The following is a 17,083-nucleotide window of genomic DNA, read 5'->3' as shown; positions in this document are numbered from 1 at the left end:
CGATTGTAAGTTATTACTTATTGGCAATATGCGAGTGTAACCTTTGATGAATCGTTATTCTAACAGGGCAGACTTAATCAAGTGTTAGGACGTAATAATCAATATTTTTGTTATTTATAGCTTATCATAATTAAATGTCAAGTGTACGGTAGTGTATGGTATGTACGCAGTAATAACACCGCATAATAACTAAAATCGTTAGGCTAGCAAAATTGTTATTAGGCTCTGAGCAGACCGAAAAATGTATTGAATTTACATTGTAATATGTATTTGGTTTTATTTACACTATTCCTAGTGGAAAAAATGCATTCATAGGGAAGTTTCTGGTAGAAAATCAGATATATAATTGGTACTTTTGGTAGTTAAAAATTGAAAGCTATTAAATAAATGTTTGGTAACCATGGTTAGAAGAGCAGCTTATGGGAAACGTATTATATGTTTAAGGTGTTTGACTCGGTATCAAAAATTGTATCATACATAATATTATATCAATACTTGATACTTATGTTGTTTTATATATTATTAAGGTAGATACCATACTTTATATGTATAACTATCATACCTTCATTGTATGTATTGAGTGACGTAGCCATGATTATGAAATGGTGAGAGGGGGTTAAGTACAAATTAAACTAAGTTTCTTACAGTTTTCTTCTATAAATAGTACATTAATTAGCGGGAAAAATGTCAATGAAGAAGGGGGTGTTAAATACTATATATATATTATATATTGTAAAATGTAATTAAAACGCACAAAGTGGAATTAATTTCTGTCAGTAAAGATTATTATTATAAATTTAAAAATCTATAAATAGAACAAAAAAGCCATAACATACATTTTTAATTTATGTCATGTCTAAAAAAATGATGTTATAAATACAAACGCTGTATTTGTTTGAAGTCAACCATTTTTTATTAAACTCAATATAATCTTCTAAAACGGTTTGTTCATCTTGAATGTTATATTAAAACATTTTCTTTTCATTCTTCCAACAGATTTTTAGAGCTTTACGCATTCCAATCACGAGCAGAATGCTTTCGGAAATACTATCGAGGTTAATCGAAACCGTAGCTGAACAAGGCGAAGACATGCAGGTTAGTTTTCAAATCTGTCGATATTTTATTAATATGTTGAATTTTACGTGTTTTTTTTCGATTATTAGCAAATTTTTATTTTTATTAAGCATAAAAAAATACACCGTGTCGGGTATATTATGTTTTAATCGTCATACGTAATATTCAATTATAACTATTTTATTCATCATCGAACGTCTCTGGTTTTTTTTTGTGTGTGTCCTATAGGGTTACGTGACTGAGTTGCTGTTGACCTTAGAGGCTGCCGTGGACTCGTTGGAGACGGATTTCCGGCCTCTGGACATGACCAGAGACATATTCAAGTCCACTCCGAACCTAAACAACAAGGACGCGAACTCGATGGTGGAAAGCGGCGGCGGTGTTGTCGGCGGAGGCGCCGGCGGAAGCAAACTGCAGCGATCAGTCGCACAAAGGGCTCCGGTCAACCGCCGCGCGCCGCCCGCGTGCTTTAACCAGGCGTCCCACTTCCGGAGCACCAGTTACTCCGTGTCCCATTATTCTCGGAGGGCTGTGCCGTATTCGCAGTCCACGGTGGCGGGAGCCACGTCCGACGTGGCCGTCAAGGATGACGGCCGCGGAAGCGGAGGCGGCAATGGTGGCTGTGGAAAATCCAACAATTGTGCGGCCACGCAACAGAACCTCAAGCTGCTCGGTGACTCGGCCACGCAAGACGACAAGCTGACGGTGCTCGGCCAACTGTTCTGGCTGGCGGTATCGCTGCTCGAGTCGGACTACGAACACGAGTTCCTGCTCGCTTGCCGGCTGCTGTCGCGGGTCCTCAGGAGACTGCCGCTCGACCGGCCCGACACCCGCGACAAGGTAGACAAGCTGGCCGTCCAGCTGCGCACCCCGTCGTTTCCGGGCGTGCACGCACTCCTGCTCAAGGGCTGCACCAATCCTGTGACGTACGAACACGTGGTGCCACTCCTGTCACAGCTCACTCCCCTGCTTGACCTGCTGGTGGTCGATCCGTCCGAGAGCTTGGCGTTCCCCATGAACGTCGTCGCGCTCCTGCCTTACATGCTGTTGCACTACGAGGACGCCAACGAGCTGTGCATCATGAGCGCTGAAAACATTGCTCAAGTAACGTATCAATGACAACGTTATAACAATAAAATAATACATTGTTTAGTCCTCGTTGTTGTTGTTGCAGTATAACTTATAAAAACCGTCCAAAATGTTGTTCTAGCACGCAAAGACGCGTTGTCAATATTTTTTTTTTTTTCCATATAATTATTTGACGCTTGTGGTATATGTATTAATTACGTATTATTCTCTATTAATTATATGAAAAAAATTTTAAAAATATTGATAAGAACACAAGTTATTTCATTTGTTACATCTTTCTGTTGCATCATGTATACAAAAATCAGAAACCAATATTATCCCGTTTGCAATTTGGCATATTATACACATCCAATCGTCTTACACGATAGAAAAGGTCTTCAGACCATCTTTGTGTGTTATACTTGGCTCCATGAGCGTCTTCATGTCAATTCCGCGGGAGTGAGGGGGGGGGGGCATAAATCTTGTATTTCTAAAAAGACTCAAGACATAAGACATTTACTTATAATGACAAAAATATAGAATATCACATTTCTGACTACTCACGGCTTCCCTTGTTGATGAACTTGAAATACGCTTGGGGTATAACAACAATGTACTAGTATATATTTTTATGAAATACATTTATTTTAAAAATAGAAGTACCCAAAAATGGCCAGACATTGCACTTGAATAACCAACATATAATATTATATTGATGACATATTATGCTAATGCGTTCGTTCAGACGAAAAATCCAATTATAATATTTTTAGAAAAAATAGTTTTTTTTTTTTAATTCCATGATAATATTAAATTGGAATCCGATTTTTCTTTACTCCCATAAAGGTACATGATAACCGTAAACTATTATCTGTGCAACTTTTTGCTGCTATTCTCTAAATTATTATTAATTACGAACAGTCACAATATGTACGATTTAACTTGAAAACTAATACTTTTTAATTTTACTTTAAAATCCAAAACTATATTTTTATAGTATGATCACTAAATCTCATAACTCAAATGTTGTTGAAATACAATATTAGAGTTTATGCCAAGGTTCAGGTGTGGATCATTTTCCTAGTAAATAGTGACAAAAATTAACTGATTTTATTTTTTCTACGTTTCATAAAATTACATAGCATTACTTAAGTACTTATTGATTTGTTTCATGTGATTTTTTGACAGTAAAAATACAATAAAAAGTCATAAATATTTATATTTTACCTCAAATTGTTCACATGCCCGGTATATACAATCGTCACAAGTACTATATTTATATATTTTACTTCAGTGCGAGAAACTCGGTTATTCTTTATTAGATTATTACTCAGTATTATTTTCATAATAGTTAATATTGAATAAGAAAGATATAAAATAACAAAATTCTCAGTGTTTAAAATTATTATTTTTAACGGTAGAACAGTTAAGTTTGAAATTTTTGGTCTGGATAAGTCTACACGCAAACCAATTATTATATATTAATATTATTTTGCTTCCAGCTGTGTACGAATAAAAGTATGAAATTGGAGAATTTGGCCACTGTTATGACACTTTATAGCCGACGTACATTTAGCAAAGAAAGTTTTCAGTGGACCAAATGCGTAGTGAAATATTTGTACGATGCGTATTCTCACTTGAGTCATAACATGCTTGCATTTCTAGTGGAAGTGAGTAAAAACATTTTCAAACTATTTTAACTTTTAGCTAACTATTTTAATAATAAATATAATAATTATATAATATCGTATAATATAATACATATATGTATGTATATATATATATACAATTTTTAGCTCCGTATTATTTGTACATAAAAGGGTTTTAATGTAGAGTCTAGACGTTCGAACAAACAATGAGTAAGTATTTAAACTTAACTATATATTCGGTATATATACGAGTATACTATTTCTGAATTTTGGTCAAATATTAAAAACTCCGTTTCGTCTTACTTAATATTCAAATAATATTTATTATTGAACCACTTGGCGTAAATAAAAAAAAAACATAGTATACTGCTCAATGTTTTTCATCTGCTAAGAAAATTGAGAAATCTTAGATATGTTTTTGGGTATTAAAAAAAAATCAGTTACATGAAATTAGGTACACGGAATCGGACAGAAAAAAAAGTTGTATCCAAATGAAAAATAAATAAATAAATCTTATTGATGTGTGTGTAGGTGAGTATCATACAGTTTTCAAAACTAGTTTATCATAAGCGAACTTAAACAATTGTATTGACTAAACAGGCCAGTTAGTTCATAACCATAAGTATGAAACAAATACTAATTACAAATAAGTTTTTTATTTTAATTTTAGTTTTATCAACTCGGTATGTTATCCGATCAGCTTCAGATCAGAGCTGACTGGCCTAATCCATAGTATATTATACTAATTATTATGTCTTAATAGGTGCTAGAGAGAGGACCGTATATCATTCAACTGCCGGTGTTGAACATCATTCATTGTATGTTACACTACGTTGACTTGTCATCGACCACTTCGCAACCGTTTAACGCCGATCTGTTAAGAGTGATAGCCAAATACATCGAGGTAACCTACTACATGTAGAAAACATAACGTTTAGGTACTTAATTTTTTTATTATAATACTCGGCTCATCATACTGTGTCTGTTTATGCTGCAGGGTGTTAACTACAAAGAAGCTTTGAAAGTATTGAAATTGGTCGTGACCCGTTCGTCTTCGTTGGTCGCTCCGCCGACCTCCACCCATTACATTTATTGGGACTCGCACGCTACTGCTTCGCATTACTCATTTTCCGACATCGACGTATTCATGAAAAAAGAATTGCCAGGTAACGCCTCGATGATGTATCCGCGATATCATAACACTTTTGCCGACCGTGGCCATAACTATAGAGCCGAAATTTGTGTGCGTTTTCATATTTTTACTGCCTAATTTATAGCAAGTTTGTTTCATAACCTTACGATTCCGTGTTAACAATTTTCCTTTCCATATTTTGGAATTTTTCCATTTTTAAGATTGTGTACATTTTTGGAGCTTATTATTTTGGATTTCGAACTCAACAAGTTATTATTTTCTACTCGCGACGAATCGAGAATCACACGATGATTTTTCAAGATTTATGTCAGCATTCGGTAGGCTGTAATTTGTTTAGGACATAATAGTGTATGCGCATATTTAATAGGTTTTTAGGGAATATGGTTGTCGTCTGGTCGGCCCTAATAATAATTATCGATCTGTAATAACCTCGGTGTCGTCCTGCGTGTTGTAATTTATATAGGGAGGACCATGGATTTCACATTTGACATGTCCCAGACGCCTCTGATCGGCCGCAAGGTGGCGGGAGGTGCTGCTCCGGACTTGGAATCGGCCAACTCCAACAGCGTACTACTGCAGCAGAGACGGTCCACTTCGCTGTCGCCGTCCGACTCCGCGGTTCCCGGATGGAAGAGACCGTGGTTATGTCAGGTATAAACCACCGTCTCGACGACCCGTGCACATCTGCACTCACGCGTATACCTATTATTCCTGCAGTATACTAACTTTTTATATTGTCACTTGTACTGCAGAGCCGAGTGCGAGAGCTATTGGTCAGTCTGTTGATGAGCTGTGGACAACGAGTTGGGTTGCCGAAGAGTCCTTCGGTACGTATATCATTGCAGTTTATTTATATTATTATATGTTAACGACCCGATCGAGAGTCGAATAATGTAAAACAAAAAAAAAAGTACTTCCAAATAATATTATTATAACCCGTCGATTAATCTTTTTTGTTATTATTGTTATGTGAAATACCTATAGGACGATTTAAACGCACTGAACAAGGTACGGTAAAGGACGTTTATTGCGCTGGGTAGACACAATTCTAGCTATATATTATATTAAAATATATTATGTACTATGCGTTTCACGTAATACACAGGCATCTCACTAATACGATTTAATGTAGTGCGTTTGATTTAGTAAATACTAACAATAATAATGATATGTTAGATGGACTAATAGCATATAATATTATTTATACGAAAACCATCACCGTATAACTTCGTGTCACTGATTCACGATATTTTTATTTTTCACTTGCATAGTCCATAATATTTTGAAAAAAGGTTCTTGAAAAAAGTAGATGAATACTCTCAAATACTATACGCTTTTTTTTTTTAATTAGCTTCATTAAAAAAAAAATCAGTTCGTATTGAATTTCATCCATCACTCCCTTACTCAACATTTTAAACACCTAGTTAACAATTTCTATTTCTATTTGATTTATTATTGGTGTGGAAAAAAAGAAAACAGTATTTATTTATTAAAAATACAGCATAAAGCAATTACATTAAATTAATTTCTATAGTAAATAATTTTAACAACAATAGGTATAAGTGTATAACTACAAAAAGATATAAATTGGCTTTCGGTTAAAATATTTTAACATAACATAGCACTGTGTAAGGAGGGTTTGGTGTGTATGTGTCATGTGTGGGTTTTAAGATATTATTAAAGAACTAATTTTATTGGACATTCAATTTAACATAGACTATTGTTGGGGGCTTTTCAGGCTTGTAAAGTGCTCGAAATAAATGTATTTAAGTATAAATCACCTATATAAGTATTGAGTAGTGAGTACAACTAGTACAAGTACTTTTATTTAGAATTGCTATTCAAGTGGCTAGTATATTATATGTATTCAGAGTATACACATTTTAATGAAGCATAACAATCGCATTGTAAACATTATCACATAAAATTGATTATTTTTTGAAACATTTCAATGATTTTATCATACTATTTGAATATTAGTAAATAGTGATCGAAATCATTTTCTATAAGTAATAGCCTATAGCAGGGGTGGCAAAAATCCAAGGCAGCTTGCCCAAGACGGCGTGCGAAAAAATTTTGATGGCACTCCGAAATTTAAAATATTTATATATTATATATAGATATTATTTTTTTTTTTAATAATAAAGAACATCACAATGTATATATTAATATCTACAGGTAAAATTTAAAAGTGGTTATTGAACGATAAGTAGCTTTTTGGCACGTAGAGTCAAAATAATTTGCCACCCCTAGCCTTTAGACACTAGTTATAGATAACATTTTTTGAACTCTGTGTATAGTATGCTGTGAGTATTCTTTACAAGTCTGAGGCTTTTTTTACCGCAAAGGGTTCAGCACAGCTATATATTTTAAATATATTTTAAATAAATATATTAGAGTTGAATCATTACATTTTATGCCTTATTTGTCACCAGCGTTGATCGCTCGCTTTCGAGTTTTATGTACAATATCATCAAATAATTGTTATTGTTATTGTGGCTGTTGTGATTATGTGGTAAACAGACAGTGACAGTGACCTCGTAAATATGGTTTAGGGATGGGTCGAACTTCAATTTTGAATTTTTCACTTACTAAAATTCATTTTTTACTTAAATTTGTTGATAATCAGATACAACAATACAGACATAAAATCATGAAAACTAATTAGGAGTTATACCAGAAATAAAAAATGTATTCTAAGATACATATGCCTATTTATACTTTATAATAATTGTATCGATATCTATCGAACTTCATTTTTTTTTTGTACTGTTCGAACTGTTTGAGTTCAAAACATTTTATGTCGAGTATTAATTTCTAACGAACATCGAACTGTTCGAATTTCGGGGTGGTTTACTAGTGGATAAGTTCTAGGACCCATCCCTAAAATTATTCCGGCCGTCGGCATATATTGCCTGCGCCGGAAAATCGTCCGCACGACGAAAAATACGGAATAAACTACAGCACGGGTACATAATTTTACTTACTATTATTGTTTTTCGACTTTTCTCTTATTCAGGTGATATTCAGCCAGAGCTCCGAGCTGCTCGAACGCCATTCTAGTAGGGCTAGTAGCACCGAGGAAGTGTCGGCCCCGGACGTGTCCATACCCAGCGATTCCCGGAAGGAACGAGAAGACAACGCCGATCACTTCGGGACGGTTTTCAAAGACTTCGATTTCCTCGAATACGAAAGCGAAAGCGTCGAGGTAAGCTCCTGGCATTATAAATAATTACAATATTATAATAACGAAGTACGTGTTCAATAATTATACAGATGATGGACTACGGTATTATTGTAATTAGGTTTGGTTTATGCAGCCATATTATAATATATTATAGATAGATACTCCCTCGTAATACCTGTACCTATAATGTGTATACAAGATGTAACAGAAGATCTGACTAAAAAAATTATGCTAGTTAAACGTATGAAAAAAATTGTGATAATTATATAGATAATAAATAAGTGTAGGAAATATACTTTTACAAGAAAACGTTTTAAATTAATTCAGTAAAAAAAAGTATTAATATTTTAAAAAGTTCTAAAAAATTAACTACAAGACTTAGATAAATGTTTACAACATTCTTTTAAAAATCGGATTTACAAATTGGATATTTTGAATTTTCCAATTAAAATTTGAATCAAATTAAATCCAAAAAAAAAATAAAATAAAAATGTATACTATAAATATAGTGCAAGTGTTTATATACTATATAAAAGAAAACAATTTTAAAATATTGATTATAATAAAAGTTATTGCATTAAATAGTTCTTTCTGTTATAATTTTATATTATATTCATGTATGTTTATATATATATGTAATAAGTGATCATTTGAATGTAAGACGAGCATTATTTCAAAATTATTTAACATTTTTGAAAATATTTTTTTTTAATTTTTATTGACGTGTATTGAAATTCTTTATTCCAACTCAGAATATCTTAGTACTTCGATGGATAAAAATAGAATTTTGGACGAGTAGTAAATAAGTTATAATTATTGAAAGTTTAGACGAGTAGAGTAAGAATGTGCGGTAGTACAGGAATATGCCGCAGAATGTTGGTCTACTACTCCGCTCATCTTTGTAATTTATCCGAAATTCAATTTTTATAGATTAACATACTCCGAATAGTATTCTCCTTTAGAGTACGAATTTTAAAATTTACATGTTGTCGTTCAAAAGAGTAAACATCTTAAAAAATGATAACGATCAAAATAGTGAAAAATATTTTTTTTTTCAATGTCGTTGTTTTTTTATTTTATCACAAATAAAAATTATGTAAAAGAAATATTTTCAAAAACCTTAGTGTTTTTCGAAATAATAGACGCTCACGTAACTTGTTTCAAATCCATCACCCCGTATGCACGCGTGACTCTTCGATTTTTTTATTTATTATCTTTATAAGTCCAAATAATAATCCAAATTCGTACCTATGTTGTATGTATATAATTAATAGTAATCGGATGTTTGCAGGGTGAAAGTACGGACAATTTCAACTGGGGTGTCAGAAGACTGCCGTTGGGCGGCAACGACCCGACGACTGCCGACGTCCGTGGTGGTGGTGTTGCAGCCGTCTACCTGGTGGGCGCGGACGGCATCTGTCAAGTGGAAGAGAGCGTCAGCGACCAGACTCCGAAGCTGAACGCGAAAAAGGGCAACGACGAATCTTCGGACGACGAGTTGGGTTCCGTTTCACCTCTGGACGAGATAGCGGCGTGCAACACACAACTCGGCCCCGACAACGCGTCCTGCGACAGCCACCGAGACCGTACCGATTCAATAACTCGTTCCGACACGTCGTGAGTCCGCTAGGGTTTGCCCGGGAACCGATGGTTTATTTATCTCGTTTTGTACGTTGTTTAAAGCGGTTCGAGTATCGGCGATCTGGGTGACCTGACGCCGTGCAACGCCTCTCCAAACTTGAACGCGCTCATGTCGTTCCAGCGAGACGACTCCGAAGAATGTTGGAGGTCCACAGTGAGGTCACTGCTGGACCAGAAGCCGTCCGATGCACTACACATGTTTCACATACTACACAGGGTGGTCAAGGTGAGATACCCGAATTAAGTTTTGTTCGGTACGACATGTATTATATATATAGAACACCGAGCACACGTGTCCCTGCAAATGTCACGCGCGTACGAGTGATGGTTATTGGTGTGCTCAAAGGTCATGAAATATTTTATTCGATTATTTCAGAAAATAAACATAAAATAAATTGTGCGTGAAAAATCTATTTAAAATCGACAACGCGGGTGATATATGCCCGTTTAATAATTTGGTTGAAAGAGTCCAAAGACTTCCATATCAATTGTTCTCCACATCACGACACCGCCATATTTTCTCAATATTTTAAGTCTTGCTGATCGCCGACATTGATTAATTTTGGATTTCTATCCACCTCCCGACTCTCTTCTACCCTCATTGCTTTCAATGTACCTTTGACTTGACCGATCCACATTCATGCCCCCGTATTTATGAACAAAAAAACAAAATAAAATCCTTCTGGGGCTATTAAAACCGGAACAATTTATAATAATTGAATACGCCATTACTCTGTTCATATAGTTATTTAGTGTCATCTTTATGAAGTTTATTTTGTTAATTTATATTTAAACATACAATTCAAAACCGCTTGATTTTCGTACCTACGCTCATTATAATAATATTCATACTTTCGAACAACCTGTTATTCCGTTAATCGTTGTAATATGTCCTGCTGTTACATATATGTTTAATCTAGAGTGTGTGTGTGTGTATGTGTGTGTATTTCAGGACATCATTAGGAAATGCGTTCTGCTGACTCGCGAGGCTTGCGTGACCCTAAACGAGTACGTGGAAGAAGATCCCGCGACGACGGGCTGTTGTGCCGAAAGCCACGTCAACTGCCGACAGGTGCTCACCCACCTCAACTCGGCCATCATAGTGTTGACCACGCACGCCGACCCACCGCTCGTGTGGTTCTCGCCGACAGCCCTGAAGATGGATGGTGCGTTACGGTTCCCGATGCTCCAAATACGAGAGCACATCGACACGTTGTTGGATCGCAAAGACCAGACTTCCGAGGTATTGCTCAAATTTTACTTATATTTAAAAAAAAAAATTGAACTTTAGTTTGCCATGCAGGGTCGTAGTGGCGCTGAGTGTATAGACGAGCTGTGCTTAGAGCGACCGAGCCGACTAAAATTGTTTGTGGGTATGTTGTAGGGTGGGTAAAAATAAATAGTGACGGCGAGTAAAATACTTTAAAATACTTTTATTCGTATTTTACACTATGATGTTTCACAAATCATATCAATATTACCTAATATTCCAAATAGACTTGACGCATTATTCTTCTTTTCGTTCTCCGTCTAAAACCTAAGTCATAACATTATCATAGATTTTGTATTACGTCTTGATCAGAATCAAATATCTCATCCCTCGCATTTAACTGAACCTCAATAAGTGAAGGATGCGCGCTGTGTCACAATATCAAAATATTATTACAATGTCGATTTTTCATATCCGTGTCCAGTGTCTGTTTTCCGTGCGGGCCACGCTCAAAATGTGCAAGCTCGGTGAACGCATGCCGGAAGGATCGACCACGAGCAGTGGAGGCGGCGGAGCGGGAGGAGGAGGAGGAGGAGGAGGCGGTGCTGGTGCTGGGGGCAACTACTCAAACGAAGAGTCCATTTTGGATTTGGGTAGAGCTCTGTACAAACTGCACTTGCAACTGCTGCTGCTCTTGGAGGCCGCCGCGAAAATGTACATCGCGCTTTCCGTCTCGGCCGTCGACAACAGAGTGAGTTTTTTTATTTTCACTTTCCCGCGTTCACTCCTCCGTATACAGTGTGACGATTTCCTAATCCCTGTTGTTTTTTTCTCGGCTTTTCGCAGCTGCAAAACTTGTCGGCCGAGGTGAGCACCGTGAGGAGAGCACTGTTGCGAGCCAAAGAAGAGAGCGGCACACATCCGCTGGCACCCACGCCCGAGGAGAGCTTGGTCCAGATACTCCAAGAGTCGGACTGGCCGAACGCTCTGACGTACGCTAAACAGAACAAGTACGTCTGTCGCAACGACAAAATAACATATCATCATTTGACTTGATACATATACTTTATAGTTTATACTCCAATAGTTCACAGAACACATGTTATTGTATTATATTGTACCATTGATTATATGTATTACTATTTAAAACCAATGATTGTACCTATACTCAATCAATACTTGTGTCAACTGTATATCGTACAGCAACAGCCCTTGGGATATTTTTCAAGCGATATACGGGTGACCCGTTCAACGTGGGACCCTCGCCAATTCGAAGACTATAACGATTTTTGCAAATATTTGTGTTTGCTTGATTTTAAGTGGAAAGAACAAAATGTTGCAAACATACACATTTTTTTTTATTTTTTAACTAATTTTTATAATATGCATAATTCCTTTTTCAAAAGTAAACTATTATTGGAGAACCTGCTCGAATTTCGGTTATCTTTACTTTAAATAAGCATAACTCATAAACTACTAGTTCGAAATTGAATTTTTGCTAATGAAAATTCTCTGAACAGTCAACTTCGGAATATGAAATTAAACTTGTATGTTGTCTCATCCAATGGAATGAAAGACCTGAAAGAATTATAATATGACAATGCAAAAACAGTTATTGCTAAAATAACTTTTTCCAAAAATATTTTTTTATGTAAATACTTAAAATTACGTAAAACAAATATTTTCAAAAAATTTCAATGTTTTCTGAAATAATGAGTGTCTTTGCATGATACGGATGATACCGTACTACCGGTTAACTATATTTAAATGGTCAGTCAATTGGAGTGCTAAAGTCTAAAGAGAAACATTAAAAGTTTTTATTTGTTTCCAAATAATTTTATTTTCATATGACAAAAACAATTTTTACCCGAAACGTTCGAACGGTGTTAAAGTTTGTTAGGCCTGCAGGGACGTTATTGTGTGTACCAATATCACAAAATATGGGTTTTTATTTTGGGAAAACATCAATTTAATATTGGTACATTTCCACATTAAATACCTTTGCTATTATTAATTTATATACAGTATATCAAAAAGTCAGCTCGTCTCTTAAAAGTTAAGTTTGGAGTTCATTATTCTTTTATCAAAAGTATCATTGCATTCAAAATATGTTCAACGTATCTTATAAGTTATTGTAAAAACGAATCAAACATAATTCACTAACATATAGGACAAGGGTATTCAAACAATAAATTGTGCTTAAAACGATTTAAGCCGTATTGGCTTAATCATTGTTCCTTAGTTTTTATAAAATGTAATTGCTTCATCTTTGAGACAGCTTTCCATATCAAATATTTATTTTCTTTTGTACCTATTCCATTGTATGATTGTATAGGAGCACAATAATGTTATTCTCCTACTGTTATAATTAGGTATGATTATTTGTACTTATTTTTTAAGCTTAAACCGAAAAATAAAATATTTTTCTAAATAGCTTTTTGAAATTGTATACATAATATATTAATCCTTTATGCATATGAAATCTGTAATCTTAAATCTAGTAAGGTATAACACATAAAAAATGTACCTATTAATGATAATTTTTTCTTTGTTTAAATTAACAATTTAATTGGTGCCATTTAATTGTGTCTATGGTGCTACCGCAATAGTAAATTCCAAACAAATTCTCCGACTGACCTAAAGTTACTACTTAAATATACCTAGTACAATATACAATATATAATCTGTAATATAATGTGCATTACATATTTTTCATTTTAATTGGAAGTCAATGAACGTATAATGTTTAAAGTAGTTCATATAATTTTACTACACACACAGTTACACTCTCAATTAAAAAGAAAAATAATTTTACCCGGTGATTAGGTATATGATTATTAATTATTAATTCTACTACAGTATCTTGAATATTTAATTGAAAATAATACGTTAAGATACGTTCAAATTTAATTCCTGTAAATTATTATCAAATTACAATTTAATAGACTTTAAAGACTATCTATGACAAATTGTTCGAGTGCATAATATAAATTAGTAACAATTATTGTTAAGCAAAATATAACGTGACCATTAACAACAATATTAGTACATAACAACTAAATTGGAGACCTTAACCTTTTGTTTCTTTTTATTTACTTTGTATACTTATCAGTTATTTTGTTGGTTTATCCCAATGCAATTATGTAAGAGATTATATATGTTGTGCATTGTAACCGTAGCGTTATATCTATGAACTAATATAATAGAAGAAACCATCCAAAAACTTAGCCAGGATTTTTAAATGAGGGTTTTAAATTTTTAATTCAACTTGGGGAGATTGTTCATAGGTTTCAAATACATTCTTGAATTATACCATAATTTTAACACCAAAAACACCCTCCCCCTCCCCCTTACATGGGTACTATTTATATTTTAAGGATGATTGCTACTATTATATTATGTATTTAAATCTTAATCTTGTTTTTTTGCGGCAGGAGTCGTTGGCTCGATGAGCTGATATCGACCGGAACGGACGACGATGACGATAACGATGACATCACCAGCATATTGAGCGTATATTGCCACTTGTTGATCGAGAAACATTCGGGTATAAAATATAAAAATAGATCCGAGAAACTCAATCGTCCCTGGACGTGCTATGTGCGGACGTCTTCATCCACCGTGTTTATTTTTTGTTTTTCAGACGGATTCATCGTGACCGAAGAAGATCTGGTAAGCGTCACAAACGGGCTGATGACTGAACTCTTTCCGATGCTGGAAGCTTTGAATTGCATCGAATCTCGTGTCAAAGATTTGCAGAAGACTGCATCGTCCAACTACCCACAAAACTAATAATATTAGCGATTGTTTTTTACACCGGTTTTTATATTTTGGTTATCATATATATCTACTGCAAAGTCCTAAAGCACCAGATTTTTATCATTATATAATATAAAGTCTATACAGGACAAAATATTAACATTTTTTATCATCAGTATATTATAATATTATATACTGTACCTATTAATTATTATACCTACCTACTATATATTATTGCAATACTATTAGTTACTATACTATCTGATTTGTCTAAATACAAATATATTATAAGCTATACAAGTACAGAAAGCAAAAATTAATTTGAAAAAAATTGTGCAAATGACCGTCCCTCACGATTACGTTTTAATGTAACAGTAGGTGCCTGTATGATATTCGTTTATAAAAACAAGTTACTAAATCTACTATAGGTATACCTACTTATATTACATGGTTGTGTTAGTGAAATAATCTCAAGAATCGGGATATGACCGAGGATTCCGAGGATTCCAGGATTTCCAACATCGAAAGGAAACGTGTCCTGTCGCCTAACTAGCTAGGTTAGTTTAAGCGGCTTCCATCGATATAATAAAAAAATAATTGATTAATTCAAAAATAGTACATTATTATAGTCTTTTATAAATTTATTAGCTCTCCGAGCTAATAATTATCCTGGATTTATAATCTACATCGGTCAGCGTGCAATATATATTATACTTTAATTATTACACACTCTGTTTGAGTGAATTCAGTTAAAGTTAATGTAAAAAGTAATGAAAATCGAAACATACAGGTCGGAATGTCAGTGATCAATTTATTAATTTAATTGAACGATCATAATTAAATCAATTTACATGACAGTAGTAGGTATGTGTTTTACAGACACAGAGTTTAGAATAAATTGTTAAAACGCTGAGTTCAGTTACAGCTGTACCCTCAGTACTGTAACGTGGTCGGGGATGACCAGTTAAAATATAAGATGTTCCGGGAAGACGGTAGTTTCTTTTAAATATAATTTTACCGTAGCTCGGGAGCGCTAATGATATTAGGATCTTAATATTACAAATGAATACAATTGACTCAAACAGTTATCAATATACATAAAACGTATTGTTACTTACAACTGACATATTAATCCCAGCAGTCTCTGGTTCCGGAGATGGTGATCGCGGAGAACTACCGTCTCTTACATAATACTACCTATTTGGCCGTAGCCCTACAATACTAATCCGTGAGACTTAATCATAAAAAGAGGGACTTAATATGTAGTCAGCACGTGGTACGTTTTATGTTTATAAGGTGTATAGGAAATATGTACAACACGTGTGCCCAATAAACATATTTTATCAACAAAATATAGACGAGTAATGATGTAAACATCGTTATACAGTATAACTCAGTGTAGACGTGCAGCTTGTGTGAAAAGAATAGCTATTGTAAGCCTATAAATTATCATAATATTATGTTTTATTTATTATAATTTTTTCACTATTTTACGATAAATTGCCTTATTCATATATTGCTTTTCGTATCAATGAATCACATAATATACAGTAAACATTAAACGAAAATGCAATTATTATATCAAACGACAGAATTATGTGTATAAGCATAGGTCAAGCAATATAGAGGCGTCAACGTTAGTATGACTTATGAAATGAAAATGAACAATTTTGCGAAAAATAATATCTCTGTTTATCAATTTTCTGTTTACTAATTTGATAATTAAATACATTGTAATCATCGACATGTCAGTAGCAAACATTATGCGAATACACTGCAATTTCTAATATATCTTGTTAAACAATTAAAGATTTTTACAATAGGTATGTGCTAATATTTAATACATATATATACAAACACATACCAACAATAATAATAAATTATTAAATATTGTTAAGGAGCCCATTATCTATATTATTATGTGGATATTTGCTTGTGTTGATTTAAGTATTAATGTACCATGTAACAGAGCATACATCAAACAATATATAAACAATTGAACGTTGCTCATTAAAATAATATCCAGTATAATATGTGTGTTCAACAATGCTCAAATCTATAATATTATCCTGGATTTACAATATACTTCAGTCTGCCTAAAATACGAATTTAACAGCGCCTATTTATTATGTACTATCTCCGAGTAAAGTCGAACAACAGAAATGTGTTTGTGTCTAGCAATGTATAGTTAATGTTAGTTTAACTTATTAAATACAAATAAACATTGTTGATGGGAAGGAAATGGCTCTGCCGATGAATAATAAATGTGATTAAATAAATTTACACGAGATATGAGACCCAGAATTTAGAATTGTTTTTGTGCGTTAAGCTCGGTTACAGCC

General features: G+C 34.0%; 1 protein-coding gene across 3 annotated transcripts in view; it reads left to right on the top strand.

The window, feature by feature from the left end:
- Nucleotides 1-15,041, top strand: part of LOC111038188 (protein furry) — a 103,754-nt gene extending 88,713 nt beyond the window's left edge. For 2 of the 3 annotated variants that reach the window (XM_022321186.1, XM_022321184.1), the window contains exons 32-47: nt 997-1,095; nt 1,303-2,178; nt 3,645-3,812; nt 4,555-4,695; nt 4,789-4,957; nt 5,408-5,595; nt 5,697-5,771; nt 5,929-5,952; nt 7,964-8,152; nt 9,423-9,748; nt 9,815-9,998; nt 10,725-11,015; nt 11,467-11,733; nt 11,829-11,992; nt 14,417-14,529; nt 14,626-15,041. In XM_022321186.1, the coding sequence (XP_022176878.1) occupies nt 997-1,095; nt 1,303-2,178; nt 3,645-3,812; nt 4,555-4,695; nt 4,789-4,957; nt 5,408-5,595; nt 5,697-5,771; nt 5,929-5,952; nt 7,964-8,152; nt 9,423-9,748; nt 9,815-9,998; nt 10,725-11,015; nt 11,467-11,733; nt 11,829-11,992; nt 14,417-14,529; nt 14,626-14,774 (3,423 nt within the window). In that variant the 3' untranslated portion in view covers nt 14,775-15,041. The remainder of the gene's footprint in view (nt 1-996; nt 1,096-1,302; nt 2,179-3,644; nt 3,813-4,554; nt 4,696-4,788; nt 4,958-5,407; nt 5,596-5,696; nt 5,772-5,928; nt 5,953-7,963; nt 8,153-9,422; nt 9,749-9,814; nt 9,999-10,724; nt 11,016-11,466; nt 11,734-11,828; nt 11,993-14,416; nt 14,530-14,625) is intronic. The other variant, XM_022321187.1, reaches the window with a different exon arrangement.
- The last annotated feature ends 2,042 nt before the right edge of the window (nt 15,042-17,083 follow it).

Source organism: Myzus persicae, unplaced genomic scaffold (genome assembly GCF_001856785.1).
Source record: "Myzus persicae strain clone G006 unplaced genomic scaffold, MPER_G0061.0, whole genome shotgun sequence".
Classification (NCBI taxonomy): domain Eukaryota; kingdom Metazoa; phylum Arthropoda; class Insecta; order Hemiptera; family Aphididae; genus Myzus; species Myzus persicae.
The sequence above is the reverse complement of the archived record's forward strand: the minus strand, read 5'-3'. Positions and strand labels throughout refer to the sequence as shown.